This window comes from Verruconis gallopava (assembly GCF_000836295.1).
Source record: "Verruconis gallopava strain CBS 43764 unplaced genomic scaffold supercont1.14, whole genome shotgun sequence".
In the NCBI taxonomy this organism is placed as follows: Eukaryota; Fungi; Ascomycota; class Dothideomycetes; order Venturiales; family Sympoventuriaceae; genus Verruconis; species Verruconis gallopava.
Window position 1 is genome coordinate 385,387 of NW_015622150.1, and position 27,338 is coordinate 412,724.

Sequence of the window (27,338 nt, forward strand, 5' to 3'; positions counted from 1 at the left end):
TTCTTCTTGTTGGTTCAGACGACAGCGCGAGAAGGCTTCCGAAGTGTCTGAAGACCCTGAGAAAAGTTACAGACGCGACGTGGTCTAGAGCTATGCAACAATGAGCTCACAGTACCAACGCCAGCCAAAGGGAAAGGTCTGGCCCATCGAACCAAAGGCACCGTCTCTAGTCTCGCTTTCGGTGCGAGATCAAAACGTCCAACGTCCCCGCAAACGGTCCTCTTCGCTCAAAGTCGTTGCATTAGGACTCAAAAAGGGCCTCTCATCGCAGCACCTGCTCAATAGTTCAGCGCAGGAAAGTCTCAAAGCACTTCGAAAGGGCAAACATAGCTCTTGTTCTTCATTGCATGTAAAGAAGAACAGATCAAGAGGTCTTGCCACTCATGTTTCGATAGCCGAGGTCGAGCACGACGAAGTCCTAGACTACTTAAGCATCGATATCAAATCATCTAGTATTACGCATACAGGGCCTTTGGGACAAGTTGGGGATGTCTCATCACACAATTTGTATGACGTTTACCAATCCCCTCAAACCGTTCAACTATTTGGCAGTGCTGAAATCACCGTCAGGAGTGAAAGACCACAAAAAAGGAGTCCTTCCGGCGATCTTACTGACGATACATCCCATACTGCTCTTCAAACGCGAAAGCATTCGGCTCGCCAACTGATCTCAAAGGTTGTTGGCACCATGCACAAGAGAAAGCAGAGTGCGGAACTTTTTCATGAAGATACCAAGCGCGTAGAGGCATGGATTGAGAAGATCAATGCTGGTGTACCGCCAATTGATGCAAGGCATACAAATGGATCCATTGAGCCATATTTTCACCCTGGTAACAGCGGTGAGCGTGTAACGCTCATAAATGAACAGCTACTCAATCATCTGGATGAACTCCCTGATGAAATCTTGTTTCCGGAACCAGTGCTGGCAGCAAGCACGCAACAAGTACCAAATGTGCATCCACAAAATAGACAGAGAAGCGTCTCATGGCCGGCCTCAGGATCGATGTATGGCCATGAACCATGGCCGCTCTCGCTCCGGCTTCCAGTACGACTACGTGTTACTGCAAAAGCTGAGTTAGATGAAGCAACTTCGACTTCGAATGAAAGACTTTGGGCTGTCGTTCAAATCCACGTAGAGCTCCCGAAATTTTCTTCAGGCACATCTCATGATAACAATGCAATCGCAGTTGCCATCGTTTTGGATAACTCGTGAGTTGTCATGCTTTCAGCCCTATAACGACAACTAAGATCTTCAGGCGCCTAGCAACTCGAAAAGACGTCAAGAAAATGTGTCTCGAGATTATGTCTCTTGCTGCCTCGTTGAAAGAAGGGGTCGATCACCTGGGTGTGTACTGCACGTCAGCATCAAATATAACAGAAATTTGCGCTATTTCTGTAGCTGTGCCATTGAGCATCCCAGTACTTCGATCGAAGCTTGACGAGGTCTCGCAACGGTCAAGAGACAGCTTCCGCGTCCAGGATGCATATATACAAGCAGTTCAGGATCTTCGCGCAATACGATCACACGATGAGCAGATGGTGCCTCTAATAGCAGAAGACATCGTTATAATCTCCTCAAGCTGTCTCGGCATAGCCGAGTGTTTTCAGCAACGATTGGAAGGTTTTCGCGTACACATGGTCAATCCTAGCCTAATTCCATATTCGGATAAGGTTCGAAAACAGCTTGTCACCACGAGGGCAACGCAGTTGAAACATGTGCGAGATTCTACCTATTCACATGATAATCTTGAGCAAGAGGACAACACTGTTAGCGGCTGGCTGATCGACTCCACATGTTGCCTGGCCAGCGACTGTAGCAGCCACCGTTCGCACTCACTATCAGACGCCATACTGTATTCGAAATCTCAAGCAAATGCTGGCAGCGTAAGCAACCTGTCTATCACCATCAATGAGAGTGATGGTGCCAAAATTCAAGAGATAAACGGTAGTTTGTCGTATCAAACCCTTTTGCCCGGTCAAATGGTGTCGATACCTATCCGAGTTCAAATCAATCCGCTCGATCCGAGGTTCTCCATTGGATCCAATTCTGAGTTTGGGAGCTCACGTCATCATTCCATAGTAGACGCCATGTCAGAGCTAGAATTGACCCTTGGAAACCATCTCAGCGAGCTTTTCGAAGTACACATCACCTATAACCATAGTTTCTTCCCCAAAAGCACTCGGCTTGAAGTACGCGAAAGCTGCTGGTTGTCGCGGAATCTTCCCTCAACGACGAATGAGGAGCTTGACTTACAGGTACGCAAAGATTTGTCTCTGTTGAAACGTAACCCACGCGTCCAGAAGCAACTTGCACTGTGCAAAGCGGCAGCTAAGCCGCCTGCGGAGGCATTACTTGATCTGGAGAAGGTTGAATCTGAGACGCTGTCTGAGGGTGTAAAAGGCTTTGTAGATGCTCTAAAGCGGCGGCTCAGGCATCGCATTGCACTCCTCGGAGATCCAACCTTCATTGATTATCTCCTGTCTTCGGATTATCTTGAAAAAAGCCGACGGACATACAATGAAAACATTACTGTCGAGGAGTATTTGAAGGAGGTTCCGAATCCCCTCTACACCGAGGACGAAAAAAGCCTAGACACATCCACTGTTTTCGTATGGAATCATCCGCGATACAGCAGATCGTCGGCAGAGGCAGATGAGGGAGAGGCAAGAAAAATCTGGCAGCAGATTCGACGCTCCTCGAAATGGAACAAACCTTCGAGAATGCCAAACGAAAAAGCTGGAGAAAATGGTGACAAGCACGTGGACACTTACGACCCGCAGATTGAGGGGATCCTTGAGACGGCATTAAGGCATGGGCGGAAGATCAGCACCGCTACACTTAGGAGCATCATAAGGGATTTGCGACGAAGCTCGAGTCTGACAGACGACGGTGTGTCTTTTGAGGACTTTGAGTAGTACTTTTATCAAACGTTTAGTTTTCTGCATTATGGCTTAGCGAGGATAAAAAGGTAGCGATAATTTTAGTATGATCCCTATTGCTTTGTGCATGGATTTGTCCCTCATATTCAAATGGTCGGAAGCGTAGTGGATATCGTCAGAGCTATAGTACATCAAATTTGGATCATCAAAATGTTGGGCAAACACAATCTCAGATGGCCGGTTGCGCGCGTTCGATTTTTTCCCAACTGTGCGCGGTTAAGTGGAAGCTGTCTTCGATCCCCGAACCTGCTGCAGGTCCATTGATTTCCTCCAGACTTACTTTCCGCAGGCCCAGCACCCACCCGACAAGTCCGCCGGGTACCCAATGGCCAACGATATCGTATGCCAAGCTACCTCTGCCAACTCGATACACCTTCTTCGGGCGCGACTGCGTTAGCGCATCGAAGACCGTGTGATGAAGTTCCCGCGGCGACGTAGCCTTTGCAATGCTGCCGTTCTCGCCGCCACTGAAGAGACCTTGGCCTTCCGCTATCCGACTCTGGTTGATGTAGTTCTGCGCGTACAGTCGACGGGCATTGAGCGGCCAAGCCAGCGTCCGCGACGAAGAAATAGTCTGGAGATGGTTCCTCGCCCCGTCACGACTGAAGTCGAAATTGCCGAGACGGATCTGCGACACCGAGATGCCGAGGGTCGACAGTTCGCGTCGCATCGTTGTCGTGAACCCGTCTAGAGCGTTTACGATCGTGCTTTCCATGCCATGAAAGGCTGGCTTGAGCGAAGCTACGACGTTCGGCGTGAGAACCAGCAGTCGAGCCTTGAATTCGCAAATGGAGGGCAAAAAGGCTTGCGCGATGGTTATTGTTGCCACAACTTTGGTGTTCAGGGCGTCAGACCAAAGTTGAGGTGCTATTGTTTCTACTGGGCCAGACTGATAGTTGAGGTCTGGAGCGACGATCAGGCCGGCGAACGATAGCTGGTGAGGCGATGCGCCTGGGAATGCATGGTGGCGACTCAGAAGTAGGTTTTTGAATCGTTGCATTGCCTCTTGTGTCTCGCTCGGCTGTTCCGCCATGTCAGCATGCATGAATCAAAGACAACACATAACACGTACGTCTGCGATGTTGATAAGGAATGGACGTATATCGGTCCTCCCTGCGCCATCGGCTTTGATCATGTCTTCTTCTTCCAGTGTATGTATGACCACATAGACGATAAACCCTCTCTTCTCCAGATCCAGCATCAAACTTTTCGTCACAGGACTTCCCGCTGGGCCTGCGATTACCACCACCTCTTTTCTCGCCCCATTAGACGCTCGCTTTGCCCTCCGCCTCCTACTGTGCACATTGCTCTGGTAGTATATGAGAGCACCTCCGGTCCCAACGAAAGCTATGGCAGCGGCGGTAATGGCCTTGTGCTTTGATATCCAGTCGACAACTCTATCCCAGTAGCCGGCGGTAGGAGCAAGTTTCGTTGGCGGCGGTTCGGGTCTCATTGACTGCGGCAGCCATGATTTTGAATCGAGTGCGCCTTTTATAGATGATGCGACGGCATCTATCTGTCTGTCGGCAGCATCAAAGGCATTCGCGCTGAACTTCCGGATGTCCTTGGAAACGCTGCTGAGCTATGAAGCATTAGTAGACAAGCATATTGAAGGTGCGCGAAGTCAGATTTGCATACGATATCAAGGAAGTGCTGATCATCGGAAGTCATCTTGATGTCTTAAAGGTATTGATGGAGTTTATTGGTTGTAGACTTTGTATAAATGCATCAATCCATGCAATGCATCGTACGACACTCATCAAGGTCGAGTATGACGTGGGGCCAGAACGTGAGTTAGTAACTAGCCTGATCAGGTTATTACAGCCTTTCAGCCTTATGTCTTGACTCAATTCTCCATCTCTTTCGTTGGGAGTAGCGCTTATTTAGCTTTGCGTTTCGGTACGTAGAGAGGTTGAAATACAAAATCTGTTAACGAACGCTTGAGTGGATTTGAGCTCAAAATGTATATGAACGACTCGCGCTTATGACTATCTTTCCCGGTTCGTTCATCCTTGCGTCGGCTTCTTCATCTTATCCACAGACAAATCTTGTCAAGGAGATACACCAAATTGGTACTCATTATGTTTTCAAAATCCATGTTAGCATTTCTCGAAAAGGCGATTCATACTGCGGTGACTACAACAGTTAGATGACATTGGTACAAAGCATGTACAACGCTACATATCCCGTGGCGTCATTGCTAGCAGCTTTGGGCCAAGTGGATCACAGCTACAAACTTCTGAATGGATTACAAGCTAAAATTAAGACGTCATAGAGCGTTTAGAAACATCCCAGCATTTCACGAATTTTGCGAACATCTTGCGAGCTGTTCTCGATGCTGCAAAATGCGTCCTGCCAAAACGACGCACGGCGCACACGCTCCCTCGTATATTGCCTGAACACACCGCCGTACCAAACCAGCAAAGCACAAGAACTTTCTTCATTGAAAGAAAAAAGTCTCGCCAAACGTTTGTCCTCGAAAGTAATCATCCCCGACCATCATGGGGACTCCAGCATGACACGCTTGGATCGGCACGCGTGTGAACAATGTCTTCATCCCGACCAAACGAGCTCACTTCTCTCGCTCTTCCTCTGTTGCTTCGTCCATGTACACAGTCCATCAGAGAGATTCCGCGGATTGTACTGAGGTACGTGTCAATTGTTTTCTCCCCTGCTTGCTTTATACATGATGAGATGCATTGTTGCAAACACCCTTCAACTTCGTAATAGGAAGAGCCGGAAAAGGTATGGATGAAGCCTCTACGCTGGCAGCTCGCGGCCCGCATCGTCATATGTGTCCTGCTTGATGCGCTGGCGAAATGCTTCGTCTGTCGATGCTTATAAATCGGGTTGCTGATACTTACTCTCCCTCAATCTACATTTCTTGTGTTTCCAGCTGATATCTAGCTAACTAAGCAATATTGTAGAAAGTTTTCGCAGACGCATTCCATACTTTGCATCTTTAGCATTCGGAAGGTTCTTGTCACGTTGGCACTAGCCATCTTCGATGTATGCGCATAGACTCGAGTATATTTTCTGCCATGGTGGCTAGTATATACCATATTGAAACTACTATTACAATTCTAGATCGTAAAATCTCGTCTCTCGACAGCCGAGCCTACAACTCTGTCTCCTGTCAAAATACCAGTTGTGCAAATCAGCAATTTCCTGCCTTTCCCTTCCTCTTTCAGCTGCTTTGCTACAAATCGTAACGCTGAGATCTCAGCGCGGCAGACACCCCCCAGAAAGAATACAACTACAGTCTTTCCGCTATCCGCCGTCCCTGAACCATTCAATATTTGCCTTGCCCTGACCGCTTTCTCCTCACCCAACTGTGCCTCGTCAAAAGTTGCCCCGCGAATCTGCCTCACCACATCCTCGAAAGGCCGCCAGCCTTGCGTAGCTGTTGAGGCCGCAGCAACGGGTGTGTTGGCCCCGCGTTTCGTGGTCAGAGATGAAATGTACTGCTTTTGGAGTATACACTGCACCAAACGTACGCTCAGGGGCGCATAACCGCTGAACACATACGCTACATCATCAGGTTCAGACTCATTAACCTCATCCACAATCAAATGTAGGCTTTTCCGTACGGCATTGTAATTTGTGGTCTTGCCGAGCGGCCCTGCTGCAGCGCCCACCAGTCCACCACCAATCCGGGGAATAAGCAGGCCCATTCTTTCCAACGAGGCTAGAGTGAGTAAGTGCTGGTGTCCATAACCCTGAATGATTGCTCGCTTAAAAGTTTCCAAATCTCGTGGTCGTATGCCATTGCTGAATGTAGACTCGATGCACAAAAGGCGAAGCACAGCTTCAAGGGGTACATCTCGCGCTATAAGCTCCTCTATCATTTCATGCTGTGTAGTAGGGTCGGCGCCTGCGGCGATATTTTGTTGCACCTCGAGTAAGCTTGAGAAGATGTCTGATCTTGTTTGTTTGATGACTTCTTCAGCGAGACTTGTGTGCAACTTCAGACTCGCTTGCTCAGCTTGGTAGCCAGGCAATTTGGCCACGAACTCTCGCAATTCTGACGTCGTCTTTGCAGCTGTTCGACTGTCATACGTACTTTGTAACTTTCGAGCCACCTTGTTCAGCATCGGTCCAACAACGGCGCAATTCGTGTCTCGAAGGGTACTGTACAGTTGGTCTGCGTTATCCAGTTGAACCTTTCGCTTCGTAGACTGCGCAGCAGCATTGGTGGATGAACTAGGCTGAGCTGCTGGGGTGTTGCCCAGCAGTGTAGAGTCAACCTCAACGTGGTTCGAGTCTATCGAGAATATTTCATCGAGAAGACCTTCGTATGTTAGCTGTGTCATGAGCACCGTTGGAAAGTCGATTTCTCTGTCTATAATGATTAAACTCTCGATGGACTGGCTAGGCGCTAGTTCGAAAGGAGAGCCGCCTTCACTACCTCCGGCGTTGAGCTCTAATCTCATTCGTAACAGGAGATCTGCAAGACGTTTTGCATTGTCACCTTTGCCAGTAATGCGCGGGAATAAACCATGCTGCTGTTGCAGCTGCATAAGTGCTTTTGCCGATGCATATATTGAGCTGGGATCCTTCCAGAGATATAAGTCGGAAAAGGCAGTATTCAATTCAAGAGAAAGTACATCCTCAGCTAGCGGCAAAAATTGCAGAGGATATTCATGAATCGTCGCCTCACCAAGAACACCAGTGTCCTCAAGTATTTGATCCGACATAAGTGTTCGTCGAGGTGTCCAAATGACCACGAACTCGTGCTCAATTTGGCCATTGTGTCTTAATCGCTTGAGTTGTTCTGGAATATGTTAGCACGATTCTGATAACAAATCCTTCATGGGACAAGCAGGAAGGCTAATGAACATGCTACATTTATTTTCGTTTCTCAATCTAGGCTTTAAGACTGACTAGGCAGAGTATGAGACTTTCTGCATAGCCTACTTTGAACAGCCATAAAAATGAATCTGCTTGTTGCTGGTGGTTCTTTTTGCTTCGGCTATGAGGACAGCATTGAATAAACGGAATCGTCACATACCAGCCACTGTCGTCACCACCTTCGCCTTCTCTCCTCTTGCAAGAAAGAAGACGTTCTTCTGCGACGAGTCGACGTTGTCATTCTCAAGAAAGAATACGCGATCGACTCCATACTCTTGCAACGTTGAGAATTTGACGAAAAGTCCTAGCGGTCCCGCAAGTGACTTTTCTATCACGAGATTCTTCTTGCCTCGGACCTGCGTGAACCAAAGCCAGGTCAGATCTCATATGCCATCACCTTCCCTTAGTAAAGCGTACCGTTTCCAGAATCTGGAGAAGATTTTTCCTGGACTTGTCACCAAAGTCACTCGGAGTGATCGGGGTGATCGGAGCCATGCGCGCTTCAACTAGGACTGCCTGCCCGCATTGGGGGGGGGAGCCTTATCTCACTGATAAGAGGAGATTACCACCGCATTCTTGGATTGAGCGTAGGCAAGACGAATCCAATGCAGCCGTTGTGGCAGCCAGCAAGCATGGAGGTTTGGTTGCATACAAATATCGCAGTTTCAGCGGAGGCCTCGCATGGCTACGCGTTCACTTTGAACGCATGATGGTCAAAGCTCAAAATTCCACATGGCCATGCAATGTTCATCATGATCCTGCCACTCATTACGACATGTGCTAATTGTTACGCCATAAGACACAGCTTACGAGCTCGATATGCCAGTTGTACACCATGCCACGACGATAAGACAGGATCTCGGCGTCGAATGTCTGAGCGGCGCGCAAGATGAAAGCTTCTTCGACGCGCAGCTATTGCGCTCGATCACGCTCGCACTTTCTGCCGTGGGCTTTGACAGCGTCAAGCCGGCGGCGCTGGAAGCATTCAGAGCAAGAGTGGAAGAATGTGAGATGCTCTCTGAGTACAGACACGTTTGGCTTTCTTGCCATGCTGACTGACTTCATCTAGACATGCTACACTTCCTACAAATCGTACGTGGGAGCATGCAAAGCAGCCGAAGGACGCAGCCCATTCCCCAAGACTTTATCAGAGCGCTTGCCGACTTAAATATATACCCGCACCAGCTGCTGGAGCATATCAAGCTGAAACTTCCACCACACATAACACAGCCTCCCATTGCATCAGCGGCACACGACGATCCATCAGTGGAGCACCTGGAGGGCGTTCTTGGAGGGCAGCTTGCGGATACCGGCTCCAGGAAAAAATGGATGCCAGCTCATCTACCAGACCTACCAAGCAAACACACCTATCAGCACACGCCTATCTTCACAACACGCGAAAACGATCCTCGCAGGATTCGTGAGCGGGCAACCGAGGAAGGCGTCCTAGCAGAGCGGGCTATGCGCAAGCTGCTCATCAATGGCGGCCATGGCACCCCTAAGATTCCGTTTGCAAGGAAACAGCAAGAAGAGGCGTGGAACGATGTGGTGCTCAATTTGAAGCACTTGGATGAGGAGCAGAAAGCGCGAGAGGAGGAAGGCGACTTTGAGGATTTTGGGGGTTGGCAACAGGAAGACTATGATACCGCCATGCTCGTCAACTATGAGAGCAGGTATTGGAGAAATGCTGCTCGAGCCACGTGAGTTTGTGCTGTGGGGAAATCGACGCTTGATTACGATTATGGTTATGCTTTGGGGCAGAACCCCGCGTTACGTGAGATACCCTATTGCTATACAATTTGAGGATGCCGGTTGGCATGAACTGGCGCTTGGTGCTCAAAGGCGATGGCGTATGAATCTCTACTCTATCCAACAAAAGACCAGTCACGAGCAAGTGTGACAAAAGGCATGGTCCGTTGGAAACAGTCTGGCCAGATACGAGTTGAGCATATCATTCAGCCAAAGAGGAACTCCTTGACCACGGGTGAGCCTGTGAATTCAGGATTTAACAAAACGCAACTGTATCACGAGAGTTAGTAAAGATCTACGTAGAAGCCAAAAAAGAGCCGAAAACTCAAACAGAGAGTACTTACTTCAGAAAGTGTGCAAGTCCAATCTTCCGCTTTTCCAGAAACTTTGGTTGGAATCGATGCACAAGACTCTTTGGTGGAATCTCAGGTAGCGCGGCTCCCGCGTGTGGGAACGTCTTGACCAGATTGTTACGCAGTCTGTCAAATTCCGAGTATCGCCTGCGGATTTTGAATGATCCTCCCTGCAGAGGCCAAAGAGGTGCGTTAGTTTTGACGGAACATCATCCATGATGGACAGATTCCAGAAATAAGCGACTCATACGGGCCGGGTGTAACGTACGTTCAAAGTCTCCACTGTGCAGTTCCAGACCACATACGAGCCCAGGCCTGCTTTGGACACGGACCCGGACACAATGACATAATCGTCGATGCGTGCGGAGCGCGCCCAGCAGGCGTTGGACAAGTCGGACTCTTCCTCTGTATTGTCACGCAACCGGATCGGACCCGAGCATCGCTTGGTGTCGACCTCGCTTAGGAGGGAATCGCCCCGAGCACGAGTCTGCCAGTACGGCGGAGAGACGAGCGGAGCGTCGCTCTCCTTCATCCCTCCGTCCTCAGCGTCCGGTTTGTCTGATGGTGCAGCAGGGTTGAGCCATCGTCCATCATGAGACGACGCCGAGCCGTTGGGTTCCTCCATGCATAGCTTTCACGAAACGGCGTGGTATTGTGGAAATCGATAGAACGGGTATGCAAGCTCGAGCAGGGATCCCTCCAGCTTTTTTTGGGAGGTGTGCCAGTACTGGTTTCGAAAAGCTTCGATGGATGGAATTTGCCTTTAACGGCGTTGCACGAGAGGGAGGGTTGAGAGAATAAAAAAGAATTTGGTGCTCTGGAGGATTGCAGAGCCCGACTACGTAGACGTTTCGTCGGCTCTGGGTCGCAAGCAGTGAACTAAGCCGCTAGCATGGGCAGCGTGAATCTCAACATCATCATCGTCACCGTCTCCCACGAGCGCGGGAGGCGGTTTTGTCCTCCTCGAGTCCCGCACAACGCCCACGAAGCGCATCAGCCGTTTGGAAACAACGAAACGGTCGGCCCAAGCGTTTTCTCTGGCAGGGTGCTTTGTGCTCTGTGCGACAGCCCGTACGTGCCGGACGAGCAGCAGCAGTTCGACATGCTTGCATGCATCGCATCTGTGTCGACCATGCACCGTCTATTTTTTCCACACTCCAACCCAGCTGGTCGGCCTAGGACGAGATCGGCTACGCTCTTGACTGTGCGGACAATTGGCGACGACACCGGGTCCACCGCCCGCCGCCTGCGCTTCTCCACCAGGTTAGCCGGCACAATCTGGCGGAGGCGCCATTGGCAAATCACACACGCCGGTCATCCTGCAACACCAAAGCATGTGGCGCTCTGATGCACGATTCCCCAAATACCACCGACTGTCCTCCTTCGACATCCTCGGAGCCCAAAACCCTAAGCTCTCTGCGACGATAGCGCGTCTTCCCATCAAGTGCAAGGGAAAGCCTGGCTCACGGCATGCAGCTGACTTCCTCCTTGTAGCAACGAGGGCACGGCGGCCGTCTTCATGAAAGCCGATGCAGATTCGTCCGTGCTCGGCTGATGTGCCTTTGTGATGGGGGGGAGAAAGAGGATCTCGCCAGCCTTCAGCCGCCACTCATATACGCACGGTTGCCGGCGCTGTACCTTCCCCCAGACGCCGACAGATTCTCTTCTCTTCTTCCTCCTTTGCGTTTGCTGCATCTCTTGTCTTGGTTTCAGAGATCTCGCTGTGCACGATCGTTGGTGTGCGGCTTGTCTTTCGTTTCTCAATCGCGTCCAGAGCATAATACTCTTTGTGCAGCTTAGGTATGTCCCATGTCCAGGTTTTCCGTAATAAGCCATGGCTCCTGAGAATCAACGCTGTCACTGGATCTCTCGGGCTGGTGACCATTCAGACGGAGACAAAGAAATCGATGGTGTTAACTTGTGCTACAGCCTCATCTATCGCTTCCTCCCGTCGTTGTAATCTCCAGATCATCTTTGCCGACCTTCAATATGCGCTTCACATTCGCTGCCGCAGCTCTCCTTGCCACTCTCGTGAGCGCCCAAACTATCGACCCCAACTCGGTGCCACTTGCTACGAGGGACCAGTGGTGCGTCAGCCAGCAGGCCTCTTGCCCTGAGCTGTGTGCCCAGCAGTCCCCTACTGGCAGCTTGTCCACCGCGTCAAACACCTGCGACCCTAAGACGCTCGACTACTCATGCGTGTGCGCCAGCGGCCTGGCACCGAACGCCAGCGAGTACTCGCAAACGATCCCGTACTTCATCTGCACCGAGTACAACAATCAGTGTGTCTCTGCTTGCGGCCAAGACAATGCTTGTGCCAGTGCCTGCCGGTATGTTTGCATACCCAAAACATAGTTGTCTCTGGAGTGCTCATATATCTATGCAGACAAGATCACCCGTGCGGTGCTAAGGATCCCACTCGTGTCAATGTAACGTCCACCTCAGCTACCGCCAGTGCAACAAGCTCCACAGCATCCTCCACTGGCCTCGATACGTTTGGTGGCTCAGGCAGCAACTCGCACTCCAGCTCTGCCGTGAAGATAGCCGCCTACAACATCGCCTCAACCTACGGTTTTGCTGCCGTAGTGGGTGGTCTTTTCGTTGGCTTTGGCCTCATGCTCTAGTTCTTCGCGAATCTTCTTCCATGCCACCAATTATACCACACATTCTTTTATAGCAAGCGTGGCGCAGTTCGGCTCGACGGGTTTATCCATGCATGTGTCTGTCTTTGTTTTCAGAATACACTTTCGCGTGTATGACTATTAAGAAAAAAGGCATCGCTGTCTTGAAAATGTATTTGAGAATCTGAAGCTAGATTTGGACAGCAGTCGGCATTTGAAAAGGGATCGCATCGCCAGGCGAAAGATTGAAAAGTATACTTTCTGGCAGATAAATTACTTGCCTAATGTAATACCCATTCCTGAAATCCGATAGGGTCAAGCTTGCTTGCCTCGTTCATGTTCCTTGGCCCGGTTCGACGATTGTTCGTGGTCACCAAGAGCGTGTTTGCTTGCAGCTCTTCGGCTAGGTTTCACCGTACCAATATCGCACGAACGTGATTCCTGGCTCCGGCCTCAGTAAGTTGTCTTGTACACGGGTTACGGTATAACCAAGGAGCAGACACACATTATAAATACTCCGCCCAGGGCCTGTTTCTAACAAGATTATTACCCTGCATACCAGAAAAGCCCCCTTCGGCAGTTGTTAACACGTTCAAGTCCTAGTCACGCCAGCTTAAGCAGACAATAATTTCCGCCACAATCAAGACTTGGACTTCGAAACCCCCTGTGGCTTTATGGATTCCCAATCTCACTCCAATCAACAGCTGACAGTCCCATTGACGGTCTCCGACATCTCAACCTCGAGGACAAACGTACCCGCAGACTTGCCTCCCACGTGGTTGCTCTCACTAGCATCAACGGATTTCTCCCACTTCCCATTCCATTACCCAAAGGTAAAGGGTCCAAGACGGACTGAAGGTCGCGGCAACATTCCAGCGGCGACAAAACTTGTTGCTGCAGAAGCGATGCACGTTCCATACTACCACCATCCAGGATGGGTACGCTACCCCAATATCTTCGCTGGACGGGGCATTGTTGCCCTTTCCCTTTCAACATTGCTTGTTTCTGCGTTGGGGGTCTGGCTACGACGAACTTGTCGGCTGCCGAGCAAGAGAAGTCTTATGGGGAACAAGATGACGTGGAGGAATTGCTGATGTTGAAAAATTGACTAGAATAGTCAGATACGAGATAGAACGATAATGTCCAGATCTTTGTCTATGTTCTTGAGTCTATGATGGTTTGCTTCACGATATTGTTGTCACAATGCTCAATGGCTGTGATCGGGTATCAACTAAAAGGGAACGTCCATATCTGCGGCGTCCTCTTCTTTCTTGCCCTGTTCCGGACCTTCTACTGTTTCTTTGATAAATGCTAATAGTGGCGCGACAACTTGCCTCTGACTGCTGGGCAGAAAATGTCCACCAGGATGGTATACTATCCTCCCCTCCTTACCCCTATCCTCACACGCATCAGCAAGCCTCAGACTCCTTTTTTCTTCTACCACCGTGTCCATAGTTCCTATGTAGTGGAGCATGGGCGTTTTGATCTTGGGTTCATAGAAGGCCCGATACAATGCGTTGTTGCCAGCACCAAACCCGGAGTACGAAACCGCGAACTTGAACGGAGGGTGCACCACGTCCGTAACAAATCCAGTGTCTTCCTCCAGAGCTTCGGGGAAGCGCATGCCGCCGTGCGCCTGAGCCTTCTCAAATGCCTCTCGCCGGCCTGGCTCCAAGGCCGATGCCAGCATGCCTGCTAAGGCTCCTCCTTGTGAGAAACCTATTACTCCATCGAACGGTCCTTCTGCCTTTAACACCTCAGCGCATCGCGCAAAGCCATTCTCCATGCCGTCGTATGTGTATGGCTCTTTTTCACCTTTCCGCCTCCACCAACCCCAGGCATCTGGCGCCTCCTCTCCTCCAGCGTCTTGATTTTCGAAGCCAGCCGTGCCGTTCGGGTCGTCCCAGTTTGGTATGTCCGACTTGTACAGTTTGATCGGCGCGGTTGGATATGACAGCTGTACCGAACGATGTGGAAACGCTTTCTGCAAGTTCTTTTCCAAAGCCCGGGTCTTGGAGCGGAAGAGTGGCCCATTTTGCGTGTAGCCATGCAACATGAGGATCTTGAGCGGAGGCTTGTTGGGCGTGCTTGTACCGGAAGAAGATGTCATTGCGCTAGAAGAGGTGCGAGCAAGTGCTCGACGAGGAAATGGAGCCAGAATACGAATGAAGGCGATCAACGAGAAAAGAGAGGAATGTAGAGGCGTGTACTACTTTCTTTTACTCTCTTCGGCCTCGCGCAGAGTTGTCAACGTTTGGTGCGGTGTCTCGGCTTGGTCAGCCTGGTTAGGGCTACGGTCTCTTCTAAGCAGACGCCGTCCCACCAGACGACGCAGGGCCACAGATCCATCCTCGACAAACATGACGTTCTTTGCCTCCAAGCTATTTCATCTCATCATCACATGGCTTCCAGGGGATCCTGGAGTCTCCTATGATAGAAAGTTATGTTCGTGGGACTGTTTGAATTCAAGCCGTCTCAACTGAAGAGCGTGGGCATTTCACTGTATTTCGGTCAGGATTCGCGTCGGCTAGGAACGGCTTGCTTCCTACGGCCGCGAGTCAACAACAACTTCAGCGTCATCTTCACCAGCATTGCGACAACAAAATGACCTTAATACAGATACTCGATTTATGAAATTGCCGAGGTGCAGCACCCAAATGGTTAATTCACCGCCTCTGCCCGCACGAAAGCGAAATTCCAGATTGCCGCGTACACATTGTGGATATTTTTAGGTCCGTTCTCAGCCTCAAAGTGCGATTTCGGGTCTCAATCTCTCCGTACTCCTATCCGAATCAAGGCTCCAGATCTGATCTAAGTTCAGGCCCCGGTGTATCTTCGACCGTTATGGATATTTGCGTCGCCTAATGGAGCGTGGCCGTTACAACATGCCGAATAGCAAATTTTACGATGACTGATCCAGTTGCATGAAAATCCGATTAATTGTCCCAGCCGTGGATGGTTTCCTCAGACACAGAAAACTCGTCGCAATGCCGACGTTCTAAACAAAGCTTACGATATTTCTGATCCGCGAATATCCTTTCTGACCGAAGCGTGCTCTATGGAATTCTTCCTTTCGGACAAAGCCTGTAAAGGTTGGAGCCGGGCGGATATTGTTTGGTAGCTCATGAGACATAATCACAACCATGAATGCATAGTAACTAACTAGCAATTACACGGACACTCCGTTGTCAAAGCTTCCGTAGACCAGTACCTACGCAATTGCGGCTAATTCAAGCCTTTGATCAAAAGCTTAGCTACTACCCCGAATTCGATCGCCACCATTCATGGACTTCACTTTTGCGCCGCAGTGTACCTGCCATATCTTAGCAGGGTTAAGACTCATGTCCACCCTAGCCTAGCGTCGCTGTTGACCGCACAGGGAATAGAGTCATGTATGATCATTCAATCAGAGTTGATACCCTACTTCTTGCTACGGCTTCAAGCGGTTAACTCTACGCGACGCGACGATCGTTGCGTCTAGATGTCTGCAGAGTAGGCTTACTAACTACACTATCGTAGGTGCGGTCAGCCATCTTGACCACACTGTGACAGCTGTAGTTCCTTCCTCCATCGTATATAAATAGGCGATCAATCCATCTCATGTCTTTACTATCGAAGTCCCATCTTTATTCCGTATTAAAAAAGCATATTATATCGTTACGACAAAGTACAGCCTCTTTCATCGTCATGTCTCTGGTCAAGCTCGGGGACTACCTCTTCCAGCGCCTCAAGCAGCTAGGAGTCCAATCAATTCTAGGCGTTCCCGGCGGTAGGTGCTTGACCACTACGATACTCGGGTCTTCTCCTAAACAAGCACTTAGACTATGAACTTGCCCTGCTTGATCTCGTGGCTGGAAATGGCCTTACGTGGCGAGGCAATCCAAACGAGCTCATAGCTTCGTATGCGGCGGATGGATACGCGCGCATTAATGGTGCAGCAGCCTTTGTTTCCACTTTTGGACCGGGGGAGCTGTCCGCGTACTGTGGCGTTGCTGGCCAATTTGCTGAGTATGTGCCTGTAGCGCACATCGTTGGCTACCCTGGTGTGTCTGCTATGAAGGCTGGTGCAATTATGCATCATACCCGTGGTGATGGCACCTTTGAGTGAGTTCTCTTGATGCTTCGACCTCATGCATCCTCGTCTCACTTTGCATAGCTTTTGTCATGAGATGAGCAAGCAGATTTCTGCCGCTACAACAATCTTGACAGATCCCACCACAGCAGCGTCCGAAATCGATCGAGTCCTCACGAAGATGATTGTCGAGTCAAGGCCCGTGTACATTGGTGTGCCGGCTGATCTATCTCATTCCCCAATTTCGGGAGCGACCCTTAGTATTCCCCTCGACGTTACGTTGCCTCCCGACAACGAGAATGCTACCAAAAAAGTCGTCGCTTCGATTCGTGCTGCCCTTGAGCAAGCTGCCTATCCTGTCGTTATCGTTGATGGTCGTAAGTATCTAACTTAACATGCAATGCATCTTCGAGTAATGATGATTCTTCAGTAACACATCGCAACAAATGTATCAAGGAAGTGCAAGAATTGCAAACTCTTCTTGACATTCCGTTCTTCACTACTGCTATGGGGAAATCTGTGCCTAACGAAGAACTGAAGAACTATGCAGGTGTTTACGCTGGTGCAGGCACTCATGAAGGAATTAAGCAAGCTGTTGAAGGCACCGATTGTGCTTTATGGCTTGGTCGCTATGGGAGCGATTTCAACACCGCAGAATTCACTATGACCATCGCTGAAGACAAGATCATCGAAGTCCAACGCTTTCATACGAAGCTTTCAGGGGAGCCAGTACCGGTGAAGATGAAGTATCTCCTTTCGGCTATGATTGCTGATTTCAAGGCCACACCATTTGCGAAAAGCATCCCAGTTACGTGGGATCCTTACCCTCTGCGAAGCCTACCCGCAACTGGCGAATTGACCCAAGATTTCATGTGGGCTACTCTCGGCAAATTCTTCCAGCCGGGAGACGTAATCATTGGCGAGACCGGAACCAGTGCTTTCGGCTTGGGTGATTCGTTCATGCCTAGTGGATCATTTTTCTTCAATCAAACTGTATGGGGAAGCATTGGGTACGCTACTGGCTCTATCGTCGGTGTCTGTCAAGCCATTAAGGAAAGTGACGGAAAGTGGAAGAGGGGCGTTCTAGTCACTGGCGAAGGCTCGCTTCATCTCACTGCTCAAGCCATTGCCGATATGCTCCGATATGATCTGAAGCCTATCATGTACGTGCTACCATTTGCTTATTCAGATCTGCAGAGACATGGACTGAGAATTGAGTAGATTCATCCTTAATAACAACGGATATACCGTCGAACGACTTATCCACGGCAAGCATGAAACCTATAACGAGGTCGCGTTATGGGACTATAGCAATATGGCCAAGACGTTTGGGCCACAGTTCAAGTCCCAATATCACGGTCCTATCAAGACAAATGAAGAATTTTTAAAGTTCATTGAAAGTGGTGCCGCTCGTGCCGACTGCTTCCAGGTAAGTTGGATGGTGCCAAGACACAGCATTGTGCTTATTAGACATAGGTTGTAGAAGTCAAGCTGAAGGAGCTTGATGCTCCGAAAGGTGTGCTGGTTACCGGCGCTGCCATCGATGAGTTCAACAAACAGAAGAGTGCGAAAACCTAGGCGGGTTATTTATGACTTATGTCACTTTCCTAGAAGATACGCGCAATAGTCATTACCGGAACTAGCTCTAGTCCATGCGTTCCTATCCCTTTGTATTGGTCAGTGCGTTGAACACGACTTCCATTCGTTTATATTTTTTTCAGACCTTCTTTCAGAAACGACCAAACGTAGTTAAATAATCATGAAAATACGGACTTCTGAACAGATTCATTGATGCCAAAACAATTGCTTTCATGCAATGTAATGAATCATGTAGATTCTAGGTCGAAATAGCTCATGAGAAGTGAGACAGTAGAGACCATTAGCCATGCGATACTGACGTACATGCTAGGTTTTAATCCTAGCAGTATTCAACGATGACATCAATTCAGGTTAGTTTCCTAGCAAGACAAATCCTTCTCCAGTGCACTGGTATTGATAGAAACCGAAGCTTTCGGCATGAAATTGGCCTGCAATCAAATGTTCAGAGCTAAAGCTGTATTAAGTCCACTAATCGTACCACAGAACGAGCAACGCTCGAGCGCCTGCTTTCGTTCTGCCCAGAAAGAATAACTCGTTTGTGCACGGCAAAAAGTCCCGAATTACTAACGCTTCATGTAAATTCGTGCGAAAGAGCAAGCAAGAGATTAGGGAAAGCTGGTAGTGGTATTCACCCTGCAGCGAACTCTTCCCCCTCCAACCCCCACTCCGTCTTTCCGGAACGCCTTCCTCTCACTTTCGCACACTAAAAAATCACGTGTTTTTTGTTCCCAACGCCCTCGCCCTCCCCTTCACCCACAAATAGGACAAGTTCTGCCGGTTCAACCGACAACAAAGTCGAATCTTTGGACGGTTCACCCGCCTACCACTAGAGAGAAAAACGTGCCGCGGAGACGATGCCCACGCCCCGAGAAACAGGATCGGACGAGGCCACTTCGTAACAAAGAAGAGTAAAATAAACGAAAAATTCGAACTTTTTTATAAAAAAAAAAAAAGAAAATATAAAAGTAATGGCGCAGCAGGGGGCTCCCGCTCGGCCTCGTGCGAAAGAAGCGCTGATGTTTCCGGCGTCGTCGCGGGCGTTCATCGATCCGTACCTGCCCACGGCGGAGGGCAACCGCGAAGACGGCGTTGGCGGGACCGACCGGCCGTTCGTGACGCTGACATATGCGCAGTCTCTTGACTCCAAGCTGGCGCTCGCGCCGGGCGCGCAGACGGCGCTTTCGGGGCCGGAGACGAAGGCGATGACGCACTACCTGCGGTCGAGGCACGACGCGATCCTGGTCGGCGCGGGCACGGCGATGGCGGACGACCCGGCGCTCAACTGCCGGCTGGCAGGCGTCGGTCTCGACGGGCAGCCGCGGCCGGTCGTCGTCGACGCGCGGGCCCGCTGGAGCCCGGGCAGGTGGCCCGACGGGGTGGCGGCGTGCATGGCGCTGGCATTTCACGGCACGGGCAAGGGCCCGTGGATCCTCACGTCCAAGGACCCGACCGATCTTGACCCGGAATGGGTGCGCTGCGCGGAGCGGTGCTCCGGCGCGTACATCACGGTGCCTGCGACGGACGGCGAGATGGACTGGCAGGCCATCCTTGCGGAGCTCGGGCGACGAGGAGTCGACAGCGTCATGGTCGAAGGCGGCGCCAAGGTCATCAACGCCCTGCTTCAGGAGAAAAATCTCCACCTTGTCGACGCGGTCATAGTCACAATTGCACCTGTCTGGCTGGGCGACGCCGGCGTCAACGTGAGCCCCCCAGCGCTTCGTTCCGGCGACGGATCGCTGCGCGCCGCCACGAGTCTAGCGGAGGTGAGATGGCAGCAGTTTGGGCAGGATGTGGTCATGTGCGGCAAAATCAAGCGATAAACGTTTGGTTGCTTCCTCTTCGGCACAATTTACGGACATGGATCATTTGCAATTGTACGGTATAAGGTGGTGGAGCATGCCCAAATTATGTTCATGTATCTTCCCCTCTGCGAGCGTCACGTCTAAAAGTGCTACTGTTTCCCCGGGCCTTGGTCAGCTCAGTGCCTCAAGCCTCCAGCTCCTTTGGTATACCAGATAAATGTGATGCTGCGGTTGCAGATGATGTGGCTGATCCCATCACAGCACTCCTGTGTTCTAATGAAGAAGCCAGAAGATTAACACAAAGTATGATGACGTCTCTATGCAGCTTCCTAGAAGTGTTATTCAACTGCCATTCCCGAACTCTCTCAAGAAAACCACAATATCCGCTCCCGGTGTCTTCTCATTGGTATTGTTCATAATCTATGGGGCTTCTTCTGCCTTAAGTGAGCCACTATATTGTTCTCTCAAAGACAGCCACCGTCTTCAAACAATGCAGAGGCCACTGCAGCCAAAGAAACTCGGGTAGATCCAGTCTTGTGAGACAAGTATGACAACTAATCAGCGCCTTGCCTGATAGCCGGAAGTATATTCAACAAGCGAACGATTTTGATTAAGTATAACCTCCTGCAAACGAGAAATAAAAGGCTGTTGCCACATCTAATGACTGTTATGTATCCCATAAAGGGGAAAAAAAAAACGTAAGTGTTGTCGTAAGACTTTTAACTGCCCCAATCACCTTTTAACCTAGGAGTATGAAAGTGCACCGATTTAGCAAATTTGATGTCTGGTCGATAAACCGACCGAAAGAAGAGACTCACTCAAAAGTAAAGGTTGAAACGAATAAAAAAAAAAAAATCACCCCCTCTTTTTCTTCGACATTATGAAAGTAATACCTCTGTTCTGATGAAATGCACCGTCTGTGGCCGACGTCAGACAGAACTGAAAGACCTAGCGCTTGTTCTTCACATGAGGGAACGTTGATGAAATTGAAAGCACCTGTCACGCCAGCAACCCGCCTTTACTTTGAATGCATCGTCAGAAGACCAGGAAAAGGAGGAAACAAACGCGAGAAAGAGCGCTTGCACTCAGTGCGCCAGAAGTGACCGTCTGCATGAACTCTGAGAATGCAAGTCGTGTCGTCGTTGCCGATTTGCGTCAAAAAGTCTATATCGCTCTCTCATTTCCAGATCAATTTTTTTCGTGTTGGATGTAAAAAGTGTGTTCGAATCCAAGATGACTTTTCAGTGCATCTTGTCTATGGGTATTGAATCTATTGCAATTTTATTTTTCGGTGGAATTTTTCGTTCACTGAGGGCGTTGCTGGTTCAAATTGAAACGTCGCAACTGATCTTCCATTGCGCTCAAGTCTTGCTCGCTACCGGTTGGATGTCCATTGCTGCCACTCGGCTGACTTTTGTTTTGATTCTGGCTTTGATTCTGGCGCTGGGCCTGCCCTTGCCCGGGAGCTAAGGAAGCTCGTGGAGTAAAGCTGCCCGTTTGCTGGCTCAAAGGTGGATTTGCGTTGGCGCCAATGGGAGCAATCGAGTAGTTCGCGGTAGGATCTGCATATTGGTAGGGTTGGCCCATGCCTGGGGGAATCTGTGACCATGCGGCTGCCATATTACCATATTGGTTAGCAAATGGAGTGAACTGACTGGCACTGGGACTGAAAGGAGCACCAGCACCTCCATGCAGCCCATATGGTGATGGCATGTTCGGCGGGAAGTCTTTTTCATGTCAGATTTTGCTTGGCTGTATTCGGGGAGAGAAGAAAACTAACCAGAATGAAGGACAGGTGCTATGCGATCCATCCCGGGCAGGCTCATGGTCGCAGGATAGCCAGAATTGCCATAGAGACGCTCATACTCGCGATTGCCTCGCGCAGCAGGCGTATCGTAGTCGTTCGGTGATTGTGTGCGCCCTCCATCCAAGGAAAACTGCGGTTCTTGAGGTCGCATATAGTTGACATGTGGTCCTTGTCTTGGCCATTGCTGCGCACGTTGTCCAGTATGAGGGTTACCAGCTCCTGTGAATGAAGCAGGATTGATAGCAGACATCCAGATACGTGTCTTGTAGACTTTAAAGAGATCAGTCACGAGGTCGTTGAAGTTGATATACTCTTCGGCATAGTAGAAGAAGGTAAGTTTGCGGTAGTCGCTGCGTACGTTAGTTTCTCATCTACTCTAACCAAAGCCTCCAAATGACCTACTGTTGAAATTCAGCATCGAGGATCTCCATTCGCAACCCGTGATCGTTGACCTTGGTTTGACAGACACGCTTGGCCTTTGCCTCATTGCCCTCCTTCTCTCGAAGGAGATGGACTTCGTCCGGACGAGCGACTCGCTTGATCATCTTCGGCCGAGGTTCGGATTCTTGCTGGGGCTGCCCTCCATGCAGACCGTTCTGCTGCATGTTCTTCGACGCGATGATCGCCTGTTCAAATTGCTCGTCGTCATTCGCAATCGCAGCAATGTGTGGATACATTCTAGAAAACATCATCAAGCACTTGTACTGCTTTCGTAAATACTCCTCTTTCAATTTCTTCGCCATGTCCATGGTGATGTTGATGGCCTCTACGGTGCCCAAGTCCTGACCGCGGTCGCCCTCCACTATGACCGTGTCGCCCGTCTTCACCTGTAAGCCGGTGTTTTCGGGGATGTAATAGATGTCGGCGCGGCTGCATTTGAAAACTACCAGGTACAGAATTCGTTGCGGGCGACTGAAGACGTTCGGGAGCGCAAAGGGGTTGTAGGTCTCCGTCGCATCGTGAACGTTTCGGCGTATGTTTTCGGCGCCACCGAAGTAGGATGCTGCATAAAATTTGTCAAACTCTTGCCTCTGTTTGAGCTTGCGATCTTCACGTTCGACACGCGGGAGACATTTGAAAATTTCATCATAATTAAGACGATTGTTTATACTTGAGAAACCGTGATACTTACGTTCCTCATGGGTCAGGGCTTGTGGCATCTGTTGAGTCTGATCCATATTTGCGAATGGAGAGTTGAAAGTGTTGTACCCGCCATACTGTGCAGATTGCCCCAGTTCTGAAGGAACTGCCATCGAAGTGGGTGTTGCCATCGAGTTGTTGCGAGTACGACTGGGCAACTGCTCAGCCGCAAAAGAGTGGCGTCGGCTTTGACTACCATCTTCAGCGATGCCAAAGCCCAGTTGGGATTGCCATTTGGAGCGAGCACCAGCCGTGGTGAGAGATGTCAGGCCTGTCGTGGATGAGACGTTGCTGCTGCCTACGACGTTGCGCGCCATGGCACGACTAAGATCCGATGAATGATCGTTGGCGTCCTCATCGGCAACGGCATAATCCGAGCCAGGTGAGAGAGGGAAGGTGCCACTGCGAGACTGCATGCGGTAGCCTCCGTTGGGAAGTGGGCTGGGTGCTTTCGTGAACGCGCTGAAGGCCGGGGCTCGCGGAGGATTCTGCAAGCTTGTTGTTGTGCGGAGAGGCACACCATAGCTGTTGTCGGAGCCGCTCAGGTCTTCGGTGTCGTCCTCATCCTCACGCAACGAGCCTAGCATGTCTCGGGAGCCTTCACCGAGCATGCTTGGACGGCTTGGTCGATGGACTACCGAGCGCATACGCGAGTAGCTAGCCTGCTGCTGAAGGTGTTCCATTCCCGGTATCTTCTCGAGTTGACCGGCTGAATAGGATTGTGAGCGGATGGTTTTCCTGCTTGGCTCCAATGGGATCTCGAAAGGCAGACCGCTGGTAGCAACCGAAGTAGGCGAGCGCAAGTCTTCATGAATCGAGCTTCCCGGCGACGGCATGACTTCAACAAGTCGGGACGGCCTGTCCTTCTGCCAGATCTGCGAGCCCCACATTGCGCCGCCTGTTCCCGGACGGCCAGCGTTGGATGACGTTTCCCAAGGGCCGTTCTCATTCAATGGCGTGGTAGGTTGTGAGCCGGACGAGGCATGTGAAATGCCGCCGACTGAAAATTTCCTTGCCGGTTTGGACTGGGCTGTAGACTGCTGAACTTCACTCAGCCATGATGGCCTTCGCTGTGCCATCGCCGGGTTGGTAGATGTGCTTTTCGCTGAATGCATTGAAGTTGACATGACGGCAGACGGCTCACGTTCATCCTCGGAAGACTCCATGGCTTCGGATTGAGGCGTCGATGTTCGTAGTCCGGTCATGCTCTTTTTCTCAAAGAATGTCTGATTAGGATACTGAGGGCGGCCATGGCCATTTTGGCCATTGCTTGCGGTTGCAACATTCGGTGAAGCCATCTTCACATCGTACCACGAGGCGTCTTTGTTTTATGCCCCAGACTGTACGAGGCGCGAAGAAGCAAAGAACGTAGCAAGGGCCTATGGCTGTTGACTGAGGCTATCGCTCGAGTCACTATCCTTGACGTCGCATAAACCTTTCGAACAGGTACGGGTCCACGCGATTCCTGCGACGGTGCGCCGCGAGGAGTGACTTTAAGAAGGGCCCCGGATGCGTCCTTTTCAAATCTCGCGCAATTTGCTAAGGTTCTTGGATTAGCCAAATGTTTTTCAAAGTGATCCAAGAGACATGTTTCGGGAGACGAGTGCAGTACACTCAAGACGAGCAAGAAACAAGACGGGAGATTGTCCCCCACTGCGTGCAGAGACAGCGATCGCATGTTGGAACGGGGTAGGGAAAAGTCCGATAGATATTGAGAATATAGAGGTACGTACGAGGTGAATAGACCCCCCCCTGTAAAGCAAGCTCGTGTTGCAGAGTCTGGAGCTCTTGTGCAGTCGTTTCTAAGGCTTCCGGACTTTTTGAGGCTTAGCAATTTAAAGCGTCTTTGAAATGGAAGAAAAAGTAAGACTAGACAAGAAGTCAGTAAACCACCTGCTTTTTGTAGAGCTCGCAGTCCGTAGCGCATCGTAACTAAGAAATCGCAAAAATTACAATCTTGACCCACGACTATGGACGCTGATGTTTGATGTTGGAAGAGTGTGAGGAGCGCGGCTTTGCCAAGTGGTGAAGAAGGGCAACCGTGCGTCAAAGCTGCCACTCGATGCTGTTCCTGTCACTGGCATTCTCACGTCGCCTGGCAAGCGGCAACAAGCGCGAAACGGTCGAGAGTGACCAGAAAAGGCGCCGGCCGGCGTGCGATGGCGATGGCCCCGTTTGTGCGTATGAGGCGGGGGTGCAGAACTAGGCGCACTCGAAGATAGAAATGAAAAGGGAAAACTGGAAGGACGAAAAGGCAGAAAGCACGAGATACACGGTGGCCGACAGCTCGGAGACTGGTCCTGTCGCTGCGGGGTTTTGCGTACCTTTCACGTCCGATCCTTGATACGTGCCTGCAGGAGCTGGAAACGAGGCTAATTGTGCAATCTATCGGTCTATGAATGTCTGTCCCGTCAGCCGGTCGTGTCTGTCAACGGGGGTGCTGGCCGACTCACACAGAACAATCTATCTTAATACACGTGCTTTTTTGGCGGAACGGAGGCGTCCAAGGACTGTCAGGCATGACGGGTTAGACGGGATCGCGTCCGAGGTGGTGCGCGTTGGCTGGCAAAGGGCAGAAGGCGAGCAGGTCGTGGGGACTCACATTATGTGGAGTAGTGTTATGCGCCTTGGAACCACTCTATCCCAGCAGATCGCAGCGTCGTTCGAAAGGCGGTACAGGGACAATCTAAAGCAAGTGGGCTGGAAATGGTGCGCACATGGAAGAGCGGAGCGGTCGGTCAAGAAAGCTTGATGGTCGTCAAGAGGGTTCGCCCGGTGGGATGTGTCGCGCTCTTGAGGAGGATCTGATGTTCGTCCTTGTGCTGTGTCAGAGCGAATGCGCGCGGGAGGGAAAGGCAGGTGTGGGAGAACATGAAGGTCGACGACGACGAAGAAGATCCAGCACCGGCCGTCCCTGAGCGACGGTTATACGTCTAGCCAGTCGTCCCAAGAAGGCGACGCTGGTCCCCAGGATCTGAGGAGCTGGAGGGGGGATTTGGGGTCTGGTGAGGTCTCGAGGTGCAGGTCTGGACGAGACGCGACCCAAGAAGAGGCCTGGCTGTGGGGCGGGCGGCTTTGCGCGACGACGGCAGGACTGGCGCTATGCCAGTGTGTGGTCGGCGTAGCAGGGCGCTAAGGAAACGGCCGTGTGGAGGCGTGCGCTGTGCGGCGATGGCACTTGGGCGGGCTCGATCTTACCTGACAAGTTCGAGAGGAACTGAAGAAAAAGCCCCGAAGGTGGACTGCAGCGGTCGACAGGACGATGGGTGGGACGCTCAACGCAACCTCTTTTTCTGCCTTGCAGCGATTCGATGCGGCCGGGCGTTGCTTGATGAATGGCGAGTGGCCGTGTCTTCAACCGCAGGACGATCGCATGCCCAAAATGCCGCCAACGCAGCAGGGGCTTCGCCTAGATGCACGTGCCGTCCGTCGAAATGAAAATTTGCGGGGTATTAGAGGCCAAATGCTGCGCAGGGAAAAGACGCTTTCGCTCGTAACTGCTCCCGGGCCGTACAGAAACAGAGATTTCACACAGCCGGCGGGCGGAGGTCGAACGCTACGGGAAGCGAGCCAATGTGTGCCGTCGCTCGCCCATGGCACGCACCAGCCTTTGTGTTATAAACACGCCACCGAGGCCAAGCTTTGACAGAACGCTTTAATAACATCCCATTGTGGGGTAGACGCATGGCTCCATGCACGACAGGCCACAGCAGGTCTTTCTGGATCGGCAGCCCGAAAACGTCGAAAGGGGAGGGAGCTCGTCGCAACGAGGTCCTGTGCGCGGAGAAAGCATCTCGTAACGGCTATTATCATCTCGAAACGGCCCAGAACACAGAAAGCAAGGCGTTCTCTGTCAGGACTTTGGGCAGGGCGCCCGGCCGTCCCTCCGCCCGCGCGTGAGACGGCATGGGCGGAAGCGCTGAACAGTCCCTCCGCTGGCTGCGCGGCGACAACGACGGGTCGGGCGGGCGCCGTGAGCGAGGGCGAGGGCGTGCGCGAGCGAGCGAGCGAGAGAGCGAGGGCGCGAGAGAGGCGCGTCTGGCGACATGGGCTGCGCCGTGATGGCGGCCCTGCAACACCAGGGCACGGCAAGCTGGCTTGGTGCCGGGCAGGTCATCCTCGAAGCCAGTCCGGTGCGCGCTCGCTGCAAAAGGGCCCGCTCGTCGGCCTGCTGCAGCGTCGGGGGCCCGCAGTCCTCATCGTCGCTCATGCCGCGAATCCGGGGAAGGCTGGCCCAGGCCGTCACGCGCTTGCTCGCGGGTCTGGCGAACCCAGCGCAACACGGCTGGGGCGACCTTCTGTTCGCGAGCGACCTGCGATCCGGCGCCAGGTGACGATCCTGATGGCGGCCGAGCGCCCGCACTCTGATGCCCGCTCGACGCAGGGCCGTTCTTTGTTCCGTTG

The 27,338-nt window shown here is 51.3% G+C and overlaps 11 protein-coding genes across 12 annotated transcripts; 6 read left to right on the forward strand and 5 right to left on the reverse strand.

Annotated features, from left to right (window-relative positions):
• Positions 1-100: 100 nt before the first annotated feature.
• Positions 101-2,999, forward strand: PV09_04885 (uncharacterized protein; the record flags this gene model as incomplete). Its single annotated transcript, XM_016358318.1, has 3 exons — positions 101-507; positions 571-1,209; positions 1,257-2,999. 3 exons carry the CDS (start codon positions 101-103, stop codon positions 2,914-2,916), a joined length of 2,706 nt encoding a protein of 901 aa, XP_016213936.1. The 3' UTR covers positions 2,917-2,999.
• On the reverse strand, positions 2,906-4,689 carry PV09_04886 (uncharacterized protein). The gene is made up of 3 exons (XM_016358319.1): positions 4,579-4,689; positions 4,013-4,522; positions 2,906-3,961 (listed from the first exon to the last, which is right to left on the reverse strand). The coding sequence occupies exons 1-3, from the start codon at positions 4,609-4,611 to the stop codon at positions 3,110-3,112; spliced, it is 1,395 nt and encodes a 464-aa protein (XP_016213937.1). The 5' UTR covers positions 4,612-4,689; the 3' UTR covers positions 2,906-3,109.
• A 1,259-nt stretch (positions 4,690-5,948) lies between these two features.
• PV09_04887 lies at positions 5,949-8,444 on the reverse strand. 2 transcript variants are annotated; one of them, XM_016358320.1, is made up of 3 exons: positions 8,209-8,444; positions 7,952-8,147; positions 5,949-7,714 (listed from the first exon to the last, which is right to left on the reverse strand). In XM_016358320.1, the coding sequence occupies exons 1-3, from the start codon at positions 8,284-8,286 to the stop codon at positions 6,024-6,026; spliced, it is 1,965 nt and encodes a 654-aa protein (XP_016213938.1). In that variant the 5' UTR covers positions 8,287-8,444; the 3' UTR covers positions 5,949-6,023. The 2 variants fall into 2 exon arrangements, with proteins under 2 accessions (XP_016213938.1, XP_016213939.1); XM_016358321.1 differs by having other exon boundaries at positions 7,952-8,444.
• Positions 8,445-8,536: 92 nt separating this feature from the next.
• PV09_04888 (uncharacterized protein) lies at positions 8,537-9,880 on the forward strand. Its single transcript, XM_016358322.1, has 2 exons — positions 8,537-8,797; positions 8,861-9,880. Exons 1-2 carry the CDS (start codon positions 8,611-8,613, stop codon positions 9,493-9,495), a joined length of 822 nt encoding a protein of 273 aa, XP_016213940.1. The 5' UTR covers positions 8,537-8,610; the 3' UTR covers positions 9,496-9,880.
• PV09_04889 (uncharacterized protein) lies at positions 9,428-10,721 on the reverse strand. Its single transcript, XM_016358323.1, has 3 exons — positions 10,162-10,721; positions 9,885-10,063; positions 9,428-9,810 (listed from the first exon to the last, which is right to left on the reverse strand). Exons 1-3 carry the CDS (start codon positions 10,516-10,518, stop codon positions 9,747-9,749), a joined length of 600 nt encoding a protein of 199 aa, XP_016213941.1. The 5' UTR covers positions 10,519-10,721; the 3' UTR covers positions 9,428-9,746.
• Positions 10,722-10,867: 146 nt separating this feature from the next.
• PV09_04890 (uncharacterized protein) lies at positions 10,868-12,819 on the forward strand. The gene is made up of 3 exons (XM_016358324.1): positions 10,868-11,693; positions 11,823-12,223; positions 12,280-12,819. The coding sequence occupies exons 2-3, from the start codon at positions 11,883-11,885 to the stop codon at positions 12,515-12,517; spliced, it is 579 nt and encodes a 192-aa protein (XP_016213942.1). The 5' UTR covers positions 10,868-11,693; positions 11,823-11,882; the 3' UTR covers positions 12,518-12,819.
• PV09_04891 (uncharacterized protein) lies at positions 12,796-13,658 on the forward strand. Its single transcript, XM_016358325.1, has one exon. The coding sequence runs from the start codon at positions 13,189-13,191 to the stop codon at positions 13,606-13,608; it is 420 nt and encodes a 139-aa protein (XP_016213943.1). The 5' UTR covers positions 12,796-13,188; the 3' UTR covers positions 13,609-13,658.
• On the reverse strand, positions 13,594-14,839 carry PV09_04892 (uncharacterized protein). Its single transcript, XM_016358326.1, has one exon. It carries the CDS (start codon positions 14,622-14,624, stop codon positions 13,746-13,748), a length of 879 nt encoding a protein of 292 aa, XP_016213944.1. The 5' UTR covers positions 14,625-14,839; the 3' UTR covers positions 13,594-13,745.
• A 1,297-nt stretch (positions 14,840-16,136) lies between these two features.
• PV09_04893 (uncharacterized protein) lies at positions 16,137-18,669 on the forward strand. The gene is made up of 8 exons (XM_016358327.1): positions 16,137-16,283; positions 16,336-16,618; positions 16,671-16,963; positions 17,017-17,749; positions 17,808-18,015; positions 18,063-18,447; positions 18,496-18,535; positions 18,595-18,669. Exons 1-6 carry the CDS (start codon positions 16,202-16,204, stop codon positions 18,162-18,164), a joined length of 1,701 nt encoding a protein of 566 aa, XP_016213945.1. The 5' UTR covers positions 16,137-16,201; the 3' UTR covers positions 18,165-18,447; positions 18,496-18,535; positions 18,595-18,669.
• PV09_04894 (uncharacterized protein) lies at positions 18,666-20,338 on the forward strand. Its single transcript, XM_016358328.1, has one exon. The coding sequence runs from the start codon at positions 19,154-19,156 to the stop codon at positions 20,003-20,005; it is 852 nt and encodes a 283-aa protein (XP_016213946.1). The 5' UTR covers positions 18,666-19,153; the 3' UTR covers positions 20,006-20,338.
• PV09_04895 (uncharacterized protein) lies at positions 20,045-26,859 on the reverse strand. Its single transcript, XM_016358329.1, has 7 exons — positions 25,537-26,859; positions 25,388-25,444; positions 25,259-25,327; positions 24,668-24,803; positions 22,197-24,473; positions 21,768-22,144; positions 20,045-21,714 (listed from the first exon to the last, which is right to left on the reverse strand). The coding sequence occupies exons 5-7, from the start codon at positions 24,230-24,232 to the stop codon at positions 21,293-21,295; spliced, it is 2,835 nt and encodes a 944-aa protein (XP_016213947.1). The 5' UTR covers positions 24,233-24,473; positions 24,668-24,803; positions 25,259-25,327; positions 25,388-25,444; positions 25,537-26,859; the 3' UTR covers positions 20,045-21,292.
• Positions 26,860-27,338: the final 479 nt, after the last annotated feature.